General features: G+C 33.1%; 1 protein-coding gene and 1 long non-coding RNA gene across 2 annotated transcripts in view; both read left to right on the top strand.

Moving 5' to 3' along the window:
• LOC128286825 (zinc finger BED domain-containing protein RICESLEEPER 2-like) overlaps positions 1-6,625 on the top strand; it is a 52,732-nt gene extending 46,107 nt beyond the window's left edge. Inside the window, exons 2-3 of the mRNA XM_053024555.1 lie at positions 4,874-6,569; positions 6,620-6,625. Coding sequence (XP_052880515.1) covers positions 4,874-6,569; positions 6,620-6,625 — 1,702 coding nt within the window. The remainder of the gene's footprint in view (positions 1-4,873; positions 6,570-6,619) is intronic.
• A 73-nt stretch (positions 6,626-6,698) lies between these two features.
• Positions 6,699-7,322, top strand: LOC128286610 (uncharacterized). Its single transcript, XR_008277225.1, has 3 exons — positions 6,699-6,852; positions 6,953-6,982; positions 7,081-7,322. It is a non-coding gene; the product is annotated as an uncharacterized LOC128286610 (long non-coding RNA).
• Positions 7,323-17,263: the final 9,941 nt, after the last annotated feature.

Here is a 17,263-nt window from a genome sequence, read left to right as displayed (position 1 = left end):
TCCGCTCCAAACAATTTGACTTCAACTCCGTAACAGACGAGGGACGTCCGATTTCACCGGTCACTGTATAACCTTCCAGAATATAAAGACTGCCGGTTCTTTTACCTTTTAACAAAACGAGAGCTCCATGAGATAATTTAATGCCACTCGACTCGATGTTGATTTTGCATCCTTTCAAGTCTAAAATACTTAAGGAGATGAGATTCTTTCGTAAATCAGGTACATGTCTGACATCTGAGAGTGTCCTAATCGTCCCATCGTGCATCTTAATTTTAACAGTACCAATACCAATTACCTTACTAGATGAATCGTTTCCCATGCGCACAACTCCACCTTGAATCGAACTGTATGTGGAGAACCATTCTCTATTGGGACACATGTGGAAAGGACATCCTGAATCTAGGATCCACTCGGACGTGAGCTTGGTGTTATCACTTGTTGACACTAACAAGAAATCATCCCCATTTTCATCGACCAAATTAGCACCAGCTACATCTTCCTCATTACTCTCAGCAGCTTTTTTATTTCGCAGTTTATAACAATCTGCTTTGACGTGACCTAACTTTTTACAATAGCGACACCTTTTATCTTGTTTCTTTGATGCTACCAAAATGGAAGCTTGCCTATCTGTCTTGCTATCCAAATGAAGCTCATTGTCGAGTTTGTCTCTACTCAACAAATGACCCTTCACATCTTCGAACGAGAGTTTGTCTCTGCCATAAATCAGGGTCTCCCTGAAAGACTTGTATGAAGGGGGTAAAGAGCACAGTAATAGCATAGCCTGATCTTCATCGTCAATATGAACCTCAACATTCTTTAAATCATTTAAAAGAGTAATGAATTAACTGATGTGATCTCTAAGAAGCTCACCTTCGTTCATACGAAACGTAAATAGACGTTGTTTCAACACTAAACGGTTAGCCAGAGACTTAGTCGCATAAAGAGTTTCTAACCTTTTCCACAAGGAAGATGAGGTCTTCTCCATCAATACCTCATGCAATACCGTATTCATGAGGCACAACTGGATTGCAGATAAAGCCTTTTCATTAAGCTCTTCCCATTCTGTTTTATTTAGATTCTCAGGCTTTTTCCCAATAACAACCTTTTTCAAGCCTGATTGAACTAGAATTGCCATCATCCGAACTTGCCATAGATTGAAATTTGTCTCACCATCGAACTTCTCAATTTCAAACCTTGTTGTTGCCATCTCTGAACGGGCTGATCTATAAAAATTGAACTAACTCTGATACCACTTGTTAGGATTTTAACCCGATTAAGTAGTGAACAAGTAAAATAGCGGAATAAATTGAGAAATTGAACACACAAATTTAACGTGGAAAAACCCCTCCAAAGAGGATAAAAAACCACGGGCAAAGATAATTTTTCTATAATGGCAAAAGAACGAAAGTACAAAAGATGGAGATAAAAACTAAACCCCGAAAACTCGAAAAACAAAGAACCCACAAAACGTAAACACAAAATTCTCTAAATGTGTTATGAATTCTAATCTCTAATGGGTGTATATTCTAAGGTTGTAAAAGAGCCTATTTATAGGCTAAATTCATAAATCAAATAATAATAAAATAATCTAAACTAATCAGTGTTTGATTGAAATAAGTAAACAGAGTTTAACTGAAAGACTATTTTTCAAATTTGACTAAAAATAGGAGTCATATTTTAACAATTCTAGTGGTTGTTGATTTCGACAAATGGAGCACAAACCAAATTATACTTATTGGTTCTATACGTGGTATCAAACACAAGAACATCTCCAAAACAATCGTAGTCCAATTTTGATCTTCCATCTCTCTAAAAAAAAAACATAGCTAGCCGATTATTCTGGTCCACTTGCATTGAATAGAAAAACATAGGGTCTTCAGCTTGCTTATATTCGAAAAAATTGATAATGCTCTATGCATCACTTGTTTCAATCATTTTCTCTATTTCTATTCGCAAGAAATTATGAAAATCTCATTTGGTATATGTAATATTTTCAAACCCAATCTCCTTTCTGAGAAACGAATATGAACTTGTTTGTTTGATTCCTACAACAATCATTGAATTAATAACATCTTCATGTCCTTCCAAATTTTTTCTTCCTAATCTTAAATTAATTCTTTCTTTTGAAGTTGCTAAGTGGTGATTATGATAATCATTAAAGTAAGAAACAATCCAAACACCTTGTTCTATCGTAAAACGGAATTTAGCATGACAACTTGTCCTTGTCTCTAGAAGATTATTTTTTTTCACTTTGCCAACATCTTCGTATTTATGATACCTAGATTTTGAGCATAAAAATTCATGCTTTCTTGTAGGTTCAGTCATACTTCGTCTTTTATTTCATCTTCGAATACTAAACCCCTTCCTCAAAGAAAATTAATTATCAATATTATAAGTCTATTCTTCAGAATGCACTTTCAATCCCACTTTTATTTCTTCAACGGAGTTATCTTTTTTTCTCGACAAGATGAACTATTTCGTCTTGATTTGTCTCAATGAATGAAAATTATAAATTAACAAAACCTGAGAAGAAATTTTAATATCTAATAAAAAATCATGATAATACAAGAAATCATTAAAAAATTCAATTAAAATCTAATAAAAACACAACTCGAAAACCATATAGATTTTTTTTTCACTAAGCTAAATCCTTAATATTAAAAATCACAATTCTTTCAAAGATTCTAAATACAACTATATTTCAAACAAATGAAAATCAAGCAAAAATGCTTAACATCCCAAACAAACACAGTTCCACACCAAACTAAAACAAAACATCTCTAGAACGTCTAAATAATTACAAACTAGAAAATCTCCATGATTTGCAATGGTGTAATGCATATTTAATTTAATCATATGTCTAATATAAAAAAAATCAATCAATAATAGCAGCCAGCAGCTTTGAATCATTGTACCTTCTTCTTAATTTTCATGATTCAGTCATCATCATCATCATCATTATCATATTGTGAAAATAGAAACCGCTAAATTTAAAACTTACCTTAAAACAACAATAGAATAACAGCATACAACAATTGAATAGAAAAATAGTAGTAGGCAATAGTTGCTAGAAAAACAACAAATGAATAGTAGTAGCCAACAGTTACAGAGAAATGCTAAGAAAAACAACAATTGAATAGCAAAATAGCAGCAGCTGGAAAAACAACAAATGAATAGCAGCAGCTAGGGGTGAGCAAAATTCGATTCGATTCGAAAAAATCGAAAAAAAATTTGAATTTCGAATTATTCGAATCGAGTTAATCGAGTTAATTGAATCAACTCGAATTTTTTTTCGAATTTTGAGTTCGAGTCGAGTTAAATTTTCGAATTCGAATAACTCGAATAATTCGAATAAACCGAATATAAACTATTTTTTTATTTTTTTAAAAATATTAACCTTTTAATTCTTTAACCATTCCCCTAAGCCCATGCCCATCAGCCCAAAATTTTTTTCCCCCAAAATCCAAATTAAACCCCCAACCGGTCAACCCCCACCCAAATTTTAAAATTCTATCGGTATTTTTGAAAACCCAAACCCCATATTCAATTTTTTCTTTCTGTTCTCTCCTCCAAGTCTCCACTCCACTTTCCAATCTCTATTTTTATTTTGAAACCCTAAATCTATCTTTCTCAAAAAGCCTGAAATAAACTCTCTTCTTCTTCTTCTTCTTCACATCAAAATCTTTACCTTCAAAAATCGAGTTGCTGCTGTTCTCTTCTATTTTAAACTCCAATTTGTTGCATTTTAAGGTAAGATTTATCTTGAAACTTCTTCCTTTGTATTCCTCATCTGCTTGAGTGCTTGACTGCCTCTGCTTCTTAGTAATTTATTACACCCATTTTTAGTATTTTTTAAGTTGAGTTCTTGTTGTTTATTGGAAGTGTTTAGTAATTTTAATATAACTATCATGTTGCTTTGATGATTAATTTGGTACTTTATAACTTGAATATTATAAATTTTAGAATTAGAAAAATCTTAAATATTATGAATTCTTAATTCCAACTTGCTAAACTCTAAAGAACCCAAAGGTTATTCTGCTACTGCAAGAAATAATCCAATGGTAATAAAAAGTAATTTTAAAGCCTACTGATCCAACATGAAACAGATTGCTAACACCAACATATGCATGCATTTCATAGCTATATCATTCAAGTTGGTAATGCATTTCATAGTAATTTTAAAGATGATCGCCAAGTAGTACTGATTAAGGTCTAGATATTTTATTTTAAGTTTTTCCTGTCGGATGCTTATTTTAACATGGATGCTTCATTCAAGAATCAGTATAAAATTTTAAGTTAAATTAATTTCCATGGTTTCCAAGTTGGATTGGGCAGGTATAAAAAAGTCACTCCATTCTCAACGGTGTTGCAAGTTGCAACTTGCTAAATATCGATATCCTGTTTGTTCGATTTAGATATAAGTAACTAATTTTGTTATTCGAACTCAAATATAAACATTCAATGTAATTTATAAGTATATTCTTTTATTTTTAAACAAATCTATTATGTGCTTTGAATATTTTTAAATAGATAAGAGAATATTTAATATATTCTCTATTTAATATATTCTGGATATAAATCTCACTTAATAATAACATAACATCCCATCATTAAATAAAACATAAAAATAATAGAAGACTTATAAATAAATTTTGATAACTTTATTTAAATAAAATTAAATAATTAATTATAAATAAATGCTAAAACTCTAAACCCCTAGACTTAAATTTTTAAACTCAATATCCTAAATCTGAAATTTATTAATAAATAAATTTTGTTTATTGTTGTTGATGAACTTCTTTGTTTACTTGTAGATGAATGATCCAAAGCGAGATGGTTCAATTCAAAGTTCATAAAATTCTTCCCCAAGTAGAGATGATCAAACAACAACTAAGGAAAATGCTCGAAAAAAGATTACTCCAAGGGCAGCTTGTTGGAGCCATTTCACCAAATTTGTGACTAAAGAGGAGGAGAAGAGAGCAAGGTGCAATGCATGTGATGTTACTTACACCATGGAATCAACTTCGGGTTCTACAACGAATTTGAATAACCATTTGAAAATATGCCTAAAAAAACCTCAAGGTAATACTTCTAATCCGAAGCAGTCAGAATTATCATTTGTGAAGGTTAGCCAAGAAACGACGGATTTATCAACTTGGGTGTTTGATAAAGATGCTATTAGAAAAGCATTGGTTCGTATGATAATTGTGGATGAACTACCTTTTAAAATTGTAGAGGGAGAGGGTTTTAAATACTTTCTTTCTATAGCATGCCCACGGTTTAGTCTTCCATCTTGTTGGACAATTAGAAGGGATTGTCTTGATTTATTTAACTCCATGAAGAGTGTGATGAAGAATTGTTTTGAAAAAGATATAAGTAGAGTTTGTTTGACGACAGACACTTGGACTTCATTGCAGAGGATATCTTACATGGTTTTAACAGCACACTGGGTGGATGATGAGTGGAGGTTGCAAAAAAGAATTATAAATTTTTGCCCAATATCTGCTCAAAGAGGTGAAAGCATAGGTCAAACCATTGAAAAATGTCTTCGAGATTGGGGGATTGAGAAGGTCTTCACTATTATGGTTGATAATGCATCCGCCAATAGTGTTGCCATTGAATATTTGAGAAAGAAATTGAATCATCGAAATGCTTCTGTTGCAAATGGAAAATTTATTCATATGAGATGTGTTGCACACAATCTTAATCTCATTGTGCAATACGGTATTAAGGATGCTTCTGTGTATGTGGATCGAGTTAGAGGTGCTGTGAGGTATATAAGAGCATCACCATCGAGGTTGACAAAATTCAACCAACGGGTAAAAGAAGAAATGATAGATAGTAAGGCTCAATTGTGTTTAGATGTGCCAACTAGATGGAACTCAACATATATGATGTTAAAGGTGGCCGAAAAATATGAGCGTGCATTTGAATCATATTTACGTGATGACCATAATTTTTTTCTTGACCTTACTGCTGGAGATGGAGTTCCTACATTTGATGATTGGGATATTGTTCGAAGAGTTATAAAAGTATTAGAGCCTTTTTATCATCTTACACTGAAGGTGTCCGAATCTTTGCATGTTACCTCTCATTCACTTTTTGAAGTATTGACAGATATGCATTGTCTTTTTGATGGGTGGCAAGATTGTGGAGATCTAGAAATAATTTCTATGACTTCCAAAATGAGAGAAAAATATAATAAGTATTGGGGTGAAGGAAACAAGATCAACATGCTAGTTTACTTGGCGGTCATCTTTGATCCACGATGTAAAATGAGTTTTTTGGACTTTGGGGTCAACTTGCTTTTTCCTAATGTTGCTAATGACATTATGAAAATGATTGATAAAGAATTGCATTGCTTGTTCAATGAGTATTCTTCTAATGCCGGGAGAATTCAATTGTTTGAAGGTAGATCTAGTTCTTTGACAAATTTTTGTAGTTCAATGGAAATAGATCAGTCAGAAATGAAAACGGGCTTAGCCAAACAAAAATACCTTAAGAAGAAGAAACAAGTTCGATTAGAAAGCAAATCTGAGTTGGATAGATATTTGGGTGAGGATGAAGAAGTAAACAATTCAAGTTCATTTGATTTACTGTTGTGGTGGAAAATGAACAGTCCTAGATTCCCTATTCTTGCACAAATGGCTCGAGATATTCTTGCTACTCCTATTTCAACGGTTGCCTCGGAAAGTGCATTTAGCACGGGTGGACGTGTTCTTGATAGTTTTAGAAGTTCTCTAACTCCTCTCATGGTCGAGGCTTTGGTTTGCACACAAGATTGGCTTCGAAAATCTAATGATGCCATCAATCTTGAAGATTATGTTGATGAACTTCAAACCATGGAAGATGGTAATACATAAATTTTAATTTATAAAATAAGCTTTTGTGTTATTTATATTAGTAATCATTCCCATAATTTAACTAATACTTTTGTTTTTAAATTTACTAGACTTATCCAAAATACCCAAAGAATAAGAAGGTAATATACTTAGTATTAGTTTATAAAGTTAAACGTTTATTTAATTTATTTTGTGAACATTTTCATCATTTAACTAACTCATTCAATACTTTTACTAGATGTTTCAAGATTATCAATGCCATTGTCATCGATGTTTGAAGCACAAGAAGAAACTTAAACTAATGGTTCTTGAACTGATGTGTTATTGTTATTAGTTTGGTTTGGTTTGTTATTTTTGTTGGTTAATTGGACTTTTGTTGTGTTCTTTTTTTGTTTATTTGTTTGAATTGGTGTAGGTTTCTATTATATTTTGGACTTTTACTTATGTTTTTTATTATTATAATGTTGTTGTTTAGTTTGACTCGTGTTTTTTACTTCGACTTTTACTTATGTTTTTATTATAATCTTGTTGTATTGTTTTTGTTGTTTTTTTGGACTCATTTTGGTTATTTAGGTTGATGTTGTGTTGTTTTTATTTATTCACTTATTTATTTCAATTTCTTGTTGTATGATCATGTTTAGAAATTTTAAAGAAAATTATTTTTTTTGAAAAATTTTAAAGAAAATCATTTTTTAAAAAATTAACTCGAACAAATATATTCGATTCGATTCGATTCGAATTTCATCTCACTCGACTCGATTCGAGAAAATTTCAAATAAAGTTAGGATGATAAAATTAGATTCGAAAACTCAATTAACTCGAAAATTTTTTATTCAATTCGACTCGATTCGATCGAATACTCACCCCTAGCAGCAGCCAACAGTTGTAAAGAAGTGCCAAGAAAAAAATCAATTAAATAGCAAAATAGCAGTAGCCAACAATTGTTGGAAAACAACAAATGAATAGCAGCAACCAACCGTTGTAGAGAAATTTTTAATTAAGATTGAGTTGTGGTGGGAAATTTTTACTTGGGAATTAGGGATTTATGGTTAAAAAATTAATTAAATGAGGGATACAAATTGAAAAGAGGTACATGTTATTAAATGATTGAAAAGGGATACAGTCATTGTTTCATACAACCATTTTCCCTTGATAAAAATGTGTAGTTTTCAAAGTATTCTTGATTTTTAAATGAAATTTTTGCATTTAATTTTGAATACATATAAATTTAAATAAGTTCGTATTTAACTACCATAAAATAAAATCAATTGTTTTTTTAAAATATTAAGTTACACACGTGTCACTTATTTAATCTGCGAAATATTCCATAAAAAAACACATCCAACAAAGTAAACTTTTTTTTTATTCAAAACCTTGCTATTCATTTATAATATTAAAATGGGTAAACTATAAAAATAGTCACTTTTGTTTGCCTCATGTTACATTTTAGTCACTTATGTTATTATTTTGTTACGAAGTGATCACTCTTCCGTTAAGTTTTGTTATTTCCCTAACGGTAATCCTACGTGGCAGTCCAACTAGATATTACTGAATCTGCTAATACGTACTTCATCCGGATGAAGTATGTATTAGCAGATTCACTAATATGATTATATATATAAATATATATATTTACGCATGTATCACATTACAAAAACAAAATTTTAAATACTTATACCTAATAAAACATGTATCTCATTACAATAATAGTAATTTTCCAAATAGCATATTGTTTTATAATTTTATTTCTTATTTAATATTTTAGTTTAATTTTAATAATGTATACTTTATCCGGATGAAGTATGTATTAGCAGATTCAGTAATATCTAGTTGGACTGCCACGTAGGATTACCGTTAGGGAGATAACAAAACTTAACGGAAGAGTGATCACTTCGTAACAAAATAATAACATAGGTGACTAAAACGTAACATTTCAAACATAAGCGACTAAAATGTAACATGAGGCAAACAAAAGTGACTATTTTTATAGTTTACCCTATTAAAATTTAAGAGTTTAACAATTCACCTTAATTTTAAAGAAAATTTAAATGAAGAATTTGCAAATTGTCTTTTTAAAATTAAAAGTTGGTTTCATTGAAAAAAAAAAACAATCAATAAATACACACTTTTATGAATCAAATAAAAGAATGTACAAATCTACGTAACATTATGAAAATGTGTTAGACATTATTAGAAAACAATTATAAAACCCTATTTTAAAATTTACAGATAATCATATCAACTATTATGCCACTTAATGCTTAATTTATAAGTTGAATGCTAATATTAACGTATCAATATTATTTAAATGTAAATTTAGAAAAGACAATAATACAATAATTATTAAGTAAAGATTTGTATAATTAAAATTAAGTAGTAAAAGTAATTTAAGAACAAAATTAAATAATTTTCTAATTAGAAAACTCTTATTTTTAAAAAAATACACGTAATAAAGTGTAAAGTAGTAAATTTTAATTTGTAATTTTATATAATTGAACATTTTTGAAATATTAGGAAAATTTGAATAATTTTAAAAAGAGCAAGTACTTCACTAAAAATATGGAAAACACAGAGGGCTTATTTTGTAAATTACCCTTTGCAGAACAATATATATGATTTATTTCCTAAAATGCGATTTTTGCAGTGATTTGAAAAAGAAAAACTCTTTTTCGTTCAGTTTATTTTTTTACAGCAAAACATTATCCTTTGAATCGTCTTTATTTTTTATTTTTTTTACTTTTTAAATCTGTTTCTCTTTTCTTTTCTTTTTTTCAAATCCAAAATCAGCTTTATTTTTCCAAAATCTTCTCTCTTTTTTCGGGAAAAAAAAAACTCTTCCTCCTATTTTTCGTGTTTCTCAAACTTAAAGTGTAAAAAAAAAAAAGTTCCAATTTAAAAAAAAAACTGAGTTTAAAAGAAAATTTCTAAATTCGCTTCATAACTATTATATTGATAAAATATAATTGTTACTTTCCATAACAGGTTTCCTAAAAGCCTTAAATTTATTTTTCAATATAATTATTAATTACACACGACAAGCTTTTGTAACGACAAATGACAGACTATTAGATTACCACGTAAGAATTATTTTCTTTTATTATAACATCAAATTACTATATATATATGTTGGACGTGCTTTATGGTTGGTAGGAATAAGCCCCCACATTTGCTTCCATTCCCACATTTTACTCCACTTTCACTTTGTATGTATAGTAATAGGACATATTTTGGTTTTTTTTTTTTTTTTTATGGAAATCACCGTTATAAATACCCTCAAGAATAAAAATATTAAAAATAATTTCATCTAGTAAAGTTTTCAAGAGCCTAGAAAATTAGTAATTTTTGTGTTTTCGTATAACTAAATTCGACATCTTTGTTGGTTGTTTAACTTACTTGACAGTGGTGTTATAACATTTATATTCAGGCAATAACTTGATGTATTTATGTTCGATCTTTTCTACTGCACTTTAATGTTTAAAAAATAATTTATACTTACATTTGGTATCAAAGCATGGTTAATCTATGCCTTATCCGATTTTAAAATTTTGTAAATTTTCTAAAAGAATGATATTGTATTTCTTTGAATTATTTTTAAAAAAAAATTTAAGAATTTTTATTGCAAACTTTTATGCACAATCGTTGGATTTTATTAAAGTAAAAGTTCTAAAATTAATTAGGTTATCAACATTAAGCATTTAGCCGTAAGAGAACGTTTGAAAGAAAAGAAAGTGGTCATTGAGCATGTAGTAGGCCAAATTTGCCCGACCCATATAAAAACCAAAAAAACAAACCAAAATTAAAAGCCCAACAAATATTATATCAGTCCCTTAAATACTTAAAGTCCAATTACATAACATAAGCCCGGTTGCATGACCCCATTACTAATACTTTAGTCCAATTACTAAAAGCGAGGAGCCTTACATGCCCAAATATGAACACCCGAATAGCCGAAATTTTAGAACCCTAGGGTTCCTTCCCATGCGCCATAACCAAGTATCCTCCTCGACGCCACGCACACTCCCGTGCGCACGCCAAGACCACCCCATACACCTCGTGCCAAGGGCCAACGACTGACCTCCCTCATGCCACGCCTAAACCATCTGAAAGTGCGCACCCATACCGCAAAAGAAAACAAACGAAAGCGACAACAAGCCAATACAAGAGCAAAGGACAAAAATTGTTGTTTTCTTTAGTTATTCGGCTATAAAGCCTTGGATTTTCGATTGTAAAAGGGTACGCAACCAAAAGAATAAAAATACGGACAAAGGCAACAAAAAAAAGACGAAAAAGATAATACAAAAAAACAATACAAAAGAAGAAGGTGATTTTTTTAACGTCTCATGCTTTTTTTCTTTTCTTTTTCGCATTTGTTTCATATTCCTTCCGCTTTCATACTTTTCTGTATAATCAAAAGAGAGAGAGAGATAGAGGCCTTACCTTCACGGACGAGCCATTAGAGACCATCTTTTCTTCGTCGAAATCGAATATGGAGACGGGTTTTCAAGCTAAACAAATCTCACCTTTTCGGGGTAAGGCTTGGAGTAGAGAGGCATCATGAATCCATGGCGAGCCACCGTCCATCAGTCTCAATGGTGGAATGGGGCAGTCGAATGGTCAAATGGAAAAGGGGAAAGCCGAAAATCGGCTGTATTGAAACCCTAAGGGTCGGGTTCACTGCTTGTGGCAAAAGAGGGATGATAAGCTGCCAATTCAATGGCCTTTAGCTTTAAATCCACAGCGAAACGACGCCGCTTCAAAAGAGGGAGGGTCCGCGCGTCAACCCGCTCCAGGACCCGAACCCATGCGTTTTGCTTCGAATGGGCTATTTGCAAGTTAAACCCCTCCCTTTTAGCGGCGCATTCAAATTCTCTCCTCTACGCTTCTTTTGTTTTTTTTTTAAATTTTTACTTATAATCTTCGCTTTGTCGCAATCTGGTCCGCATGGGTGTGCTACGTTTGGGAGCCTGGAATATTTCCAGATTGAGCCCCTTTGTATTAACACACCTTGCATAGGGGTCCCTTTTTCTATTATTTTGTTCTCAAATTTCCCTTTTATTTTGGATTGTTTCTAATTGAGTCCTCTTAGTTCATAGTCATTGGTGTTCTTAATAAATTTTATTTTTAAACCATCTTGGGTAATTATTATTTTATTATTTGTAAACTGTTTCTATTAACAATGCTAACATCATGTCTTGTACATCTCGAATATTTGCTTCATTTACATTATTATGCGGATACGTATATACATATTATAATCTTGTTCATATATTTTATACATATAATGGCTTTCGACTCTATATATCTCTGCATCTCAATATATATTTTATATGCTTCGCATATGTTTTATGTAGGACTTAAGTTATTTTGTATCCATTTATTTTTGTACATGTATTTGATTCATATGCATTATTAAGCATGTATACATTATCATTTTTACGACAAATTTGCACGCATTTTTAATTTATAGGTATACATATTAATATACTTGTTATTTTAATGGACTATTTATTTCAAAATACTCTTTGTTTTATGATTTTTTTATGTATATATGAAATTGTTTTTAGAAACTCCCTTTGGTAATTTTAAAGTTATTTTGAATATTTCTTTATATTATATGGCTTTTGTGTTTTATATAGCTTATTATTTAAATATTTTGATATGAGGATATATATGTTTTTTAAAACCAATTTAAAATTATTTATGTATTAATTTAAATCTCATTCTTTTATTAATTTATACGTACATTTTTATATAAATCTATTTTGGGCCTCATGTTGTTGTCATGAATTTTTGTATCGGTATTTTATACCATCATGTATTTTGATAATTTTAAATAAATTCATGTTTAAAACATTTTACATGCAATTCGATTCAAATTTTCATTCTGTAATATTAGTTCCCAAAAATCATATAGCTATCTATAGCCTTCGTGCAAATTTGTCAACTTATATAGGTCCATTTACTCGTTATTATCAGTGGATAGCGTATTGGTTTCTAATTGCTATATTATTTTTATATGTTGTATTGGTTATTCTATATCATATGTTGTATATTATTGTGGCATGTTATCACATGTATTGTTTTGTCTGAATGGTTGTTATATTATCATCTTTGTCATTATATGATTATATAAATTATTCTCCGTGTATTAGTGCAACCGGATTACGCTTTTAGGTTAGCTATTTTCAATTATTAGTTTGTTAATTGATCATATCTCACATATGTCGATTATCTCATCTCATCGCTTTCATTTGATTTTCGAAGTGTGGTTTTATAAAATCCAAACTTCATGATTAATTTCGTCATATTTCAAATCGAATTAATACGTCTTTAGCTAGCTCTATAATCATTCATTCAAAAATTCTCCAAAACGAAGACGAGATTCGATGTTTGGCAATTCGGGGAATCGTGCCCTAATGTGTTGGGTTGCAATTTTACGTTTGCTCAAAATAATCGGGCTTCCCTTTAAAATTCCATTCATACCTTTTAAAAATTTTTAAAACAAAGGCAATATTCGGCGTTTGACAATTCGAGAATCATGCCCTATCGTGTTGGGTTGTGGTTACTGGTTTGCTCAAAATGATCGAACATTCCTTTACTTTCTCACTCATGTTTTAAAAAAACAAATACTTAAAAACAAAGACGATGTTCAATATTTGGCGATTTGAGAATCGAGCCCTATCGTGCTGGGTTGCGCTCTTTCATTTGTCCAAAATAACTGAATATCTCCTCAGAATTTCACACGTATTTTAAGACAAGGTAATGGTCAATGTTAGGGAATTCGAGGAATCGTGCCCTACTGTGCTGGGTTTCGGTTTTCCGTTGAACTAAATAGTGAGTATCCTTTTGGGATTTTCAAATTATAAATTTTAGGCGTCGGAACAAGAAGATTTTTGACAACTAACTCGGGTTATCCGAACATTATTAAAAAGAATCACGTTTTAAAAACATTTTTAACTTTAGACATAAGGACAATATTTAATCGATTTGGTACCGATTTTGGGCGTAGTGAGGGTGCTAATCCTTCCTCATGCGTAACCGACTCCCGAACCCATTTTCTCAAAAGCTCGTAGACCAAAATCGTTGTTTTAGTAAATCAAAAAAGTTTTATTAAAATAACCAAATTCTTAGGTGATCCAATCACATCAAAACAAAAAGATCGGTGGCGACTCCATTTTCACTTTCCAAAAAGTCTATCCATCATTTTTAAATATGTTTAAAAAAAATGGTTTCGACAGCTTGGCGACTCTACTGGGGACTTGAGAGTCGAGCCATGAAAATCGATTATTTATTATCCTTTTGTCAAAAGCCGAAAATGTATTTTAAGAATCATGCATCTTTCGATTGCATTTTATGATTGTTTTGGTGCGGGTCTTGTATAATAGGACTGCATTTTATTGCACGACCACTATGGTCACACCTTCTAAGTGGGAGTAAGAAACTACGCTTTCGTGAGGTTTTCACCTCCGCATGGGCTAGTGGATTGCTTCCGGGGTACATCCGTGCCTATGATTTCGTGAGATTTTCATCTCCGCATGGTCATAGGGAAATGTATCCCCCCGAACCGAACTCGATCTATATGAGCCTATAATGGGTGAGGATTGAGGAATCTGCTGGTTCGGGTACCTCTTTTCCTAGATCTAAACCACATATAGTGAACCTTAGGAGCTATCCTTGGGTGGAGCTGCGTCGAGCCTTAGTACTTACCTGTATATGCGTTATAATCACCGTTTATGTATTTGCATTCTATCGCTATACTAACCGATGTTTTGTTTTGATTGTCTTTTTTACATGACATTGCATACTAAAGGAGGCGTCAATCCATATTCAATTACTAAGTTAGAAAATTTGACATGGAGAATGAATTTCTTAGTAAAGTCGAGGATAATGCGGCCGTTCGTGCATGGTCGGGCTTCTAATCTGAGAGAGGGATAGCTTAGCGAGAAGGGCATGTATCGAGACTACGGATTTCACTCGCGTCAATGTAGTACAGAATGAGCTGCAAGAGTTGAGAGACATTTGGGCTAGTTGGGATGAAAGGATCAAGCAGTTGTTTTACCAAAGTTATGGTGATATATCCTATCTGCTAGACATTAGAGTGGATAAGCATTTGTTCCGAGCCTTGGTGCAATTTTGGAATTCTACATACAAGTGTTTCACCTTTGGAGAAGTGGATTTGGTACCTACTATAGAGGAATACACTACGCTGCTTAGGTGTCCAAAAATTCAGGTCCGGAAGACTTATGCCCGGGTTTTTAGTGGTCAGGCTTTCGTGAAGAAACTGATGAGCATTTCTGGGATGAGCGAGCCTTGGGTCACCTCTCGGATTCAGCAAAAGGGAGATAGCAAATGTGTCCCCTGGGAGAATTTGCAAGACTTGATCTTGATTCATCCAAACGAAAGAAAGAGGGTCGATATATTTGCCTTAAGCATCTACGGATTAGTGATCTTTCCTAAGGCTTTGAAGCACGTGGACGAGGCGGTCATTGACTTGTTTGATCGCCTTGAGAAGGGAATCACTCCAGTACCGGCGATATTGGCAGAAACTTTCAGATCTTTGAGCTCATGTCGGAAGACGGGCGAGGGGCGATTCATTGGATGTGCTCAACTATTGATGGTATGGTTTCATGGGCACTTTTGGAAGGTAGACAAGGTTTCTTACCGAGTCTTTTCCGAAGGTTATTCCCCTTTGAAGGAAGAAGCAGCCATACAGAGGAGAGAGAATATCTCGGAGGAGAAATGGATGGATATTCTTCAAAACCTTAAGGAGGGATATTGAATGGAGAGCTTATTGGATGGTCCCCGACGAGATCATGTACCGATGTGGTAACCGATTGGGTGCCATTGTTAGGAATCGGGAGCTCTGGGTATACTCGTTGATAGCTTTGAGGCAATACAAGTCGAGGCGGTTTGTACCCACGACCTACGGACTTGCTCAGAATGAATTCCCATTTAAAGGTGCTCACTATAAGAAGAGAGTTCGGGAATTATCAGATGCTTGGAAACAAACTTGCTGGATGAAGAGGTTAGCCGTCGGTTCTATGGTAACATCCGAGTACAGTGAGTGGTTTAAGAAGAGGATTAATGATAATATTCCTAGGCCAAGCTTGGAGAGTGCTCGACCTGTCGGAGAACAATTACAAATCGCCCCATCAGAATTAGAGATTATAAGACAAGATTTCGAGAAGAAAAGTTTGGAGCTTGGGAAGAAGATCGAACAATTGGAGGAAGAGAAGATGCACCTAAGGTTAGAGGCTGATGTCCAGAAGTCAGAGGCTGAGAAGTGGAAAAAAGGAAAAACTAAGGCTGAAGAAGATCTAGACAGTTTGAAAACGGATTACAAGAAGTTACGCCTATCTATGAGGATCGGGCTTAGGTAAGACTTAGAACAATGGCGCCATGAAATTCGAGAAGAAAAGGCTAATACCGACCGGTGGGAAAGGAAATTCCAAGAAGCTCAGGCACGAAACGAAGATTTGGAGAAAAGTCTGTCGGAAAGTAGAAATGAGCGAGGGGAATTAAGGGCTAGAGTGTCAGAAGTCGAGAAGTCTCTGCGTCAATACCGAAACCGCAACACCGCGATGGAATTGAAGGCAAGCTTGAGCAAGATAGAAGAAATGAAAGGAAAAATTGAAGAGTTAGAGGCGTCGCTGCAAAACTATGAGATGAGGATCCAATTTTTCGAGGCAAACGAGGATCGTTGGAAGGAGCAGCTTTACCATGCGTAAGACCAAGTTAGAAACAGAGATTACCTTATGGGGCAGGCCATAACTCAGATTCGGGAAGTAGCGGACTACTTGCAAACTTTAGCTGTCCAGGCGGACACACTGAGCGTGAAATATGAGTTAGTATCGGAGCGCGGGCAAGAGCTGGCCTCATTGCTTAGAAAAATTAGGACTTTGAGCGCTAGAGCGAGATTTTATTTGTAACTTGACTTTATGTAAAAGATTTTATTTTCAAGTAAAATTTTCTAAGGGCAATTGAATCAAAAAATTGAGGCCTCCTTTGCATTCATGCATTTGCATTTGCATCATATCATTATGCATTAAAGGCCATAAGAGTTTTCTAATTAATTAATTAAAAATTATTTCAGTAACCTGGAAACCAACGAAAACCAACCAACCACACACCCCTACGGTACAAGGAAAAAATCAATGGATAAGAGACTTGAGAAATTGGAGCAGATGCAAAAAGAAATACAAGAACAAATGCAGTCTCAGATGCAAGAGCAACTAGCCAAGATTCAGCGAGAGATGAAAGAGCAAATGATGGAGTCCCAGAGGGAAATGATGAGTCAGCTATCCCAGCTGTTGTTGAAAGGAGCGGATAAGGGAAAGGGCCCTATGGATAAAGTTGAAGAAACTAACGAGGATCCTCAATACCCCCCTGGCTTCACTCCGACGTATGTACCGATAAAGCCC

Source organism: Gossypium arboreum, chromosome 13, assembly GCF_025698485.1.
Source record: "Gossypium arboreum isolate Shixiya-1 chromosome 13, ASM2569848v2, whole genome shotgun sequence".
Lineage (NCBI taxonomy): Eukaryota > Viridiplantae > Streptophyta > Magnoliopsida > Malvales > Malvaceae > Gossypium > Gossypium arboreum.
Note: the sequence above shows the minus strand (reverse complement) of the source record. Positions and strands in the feature narration are given on the sequence as shown.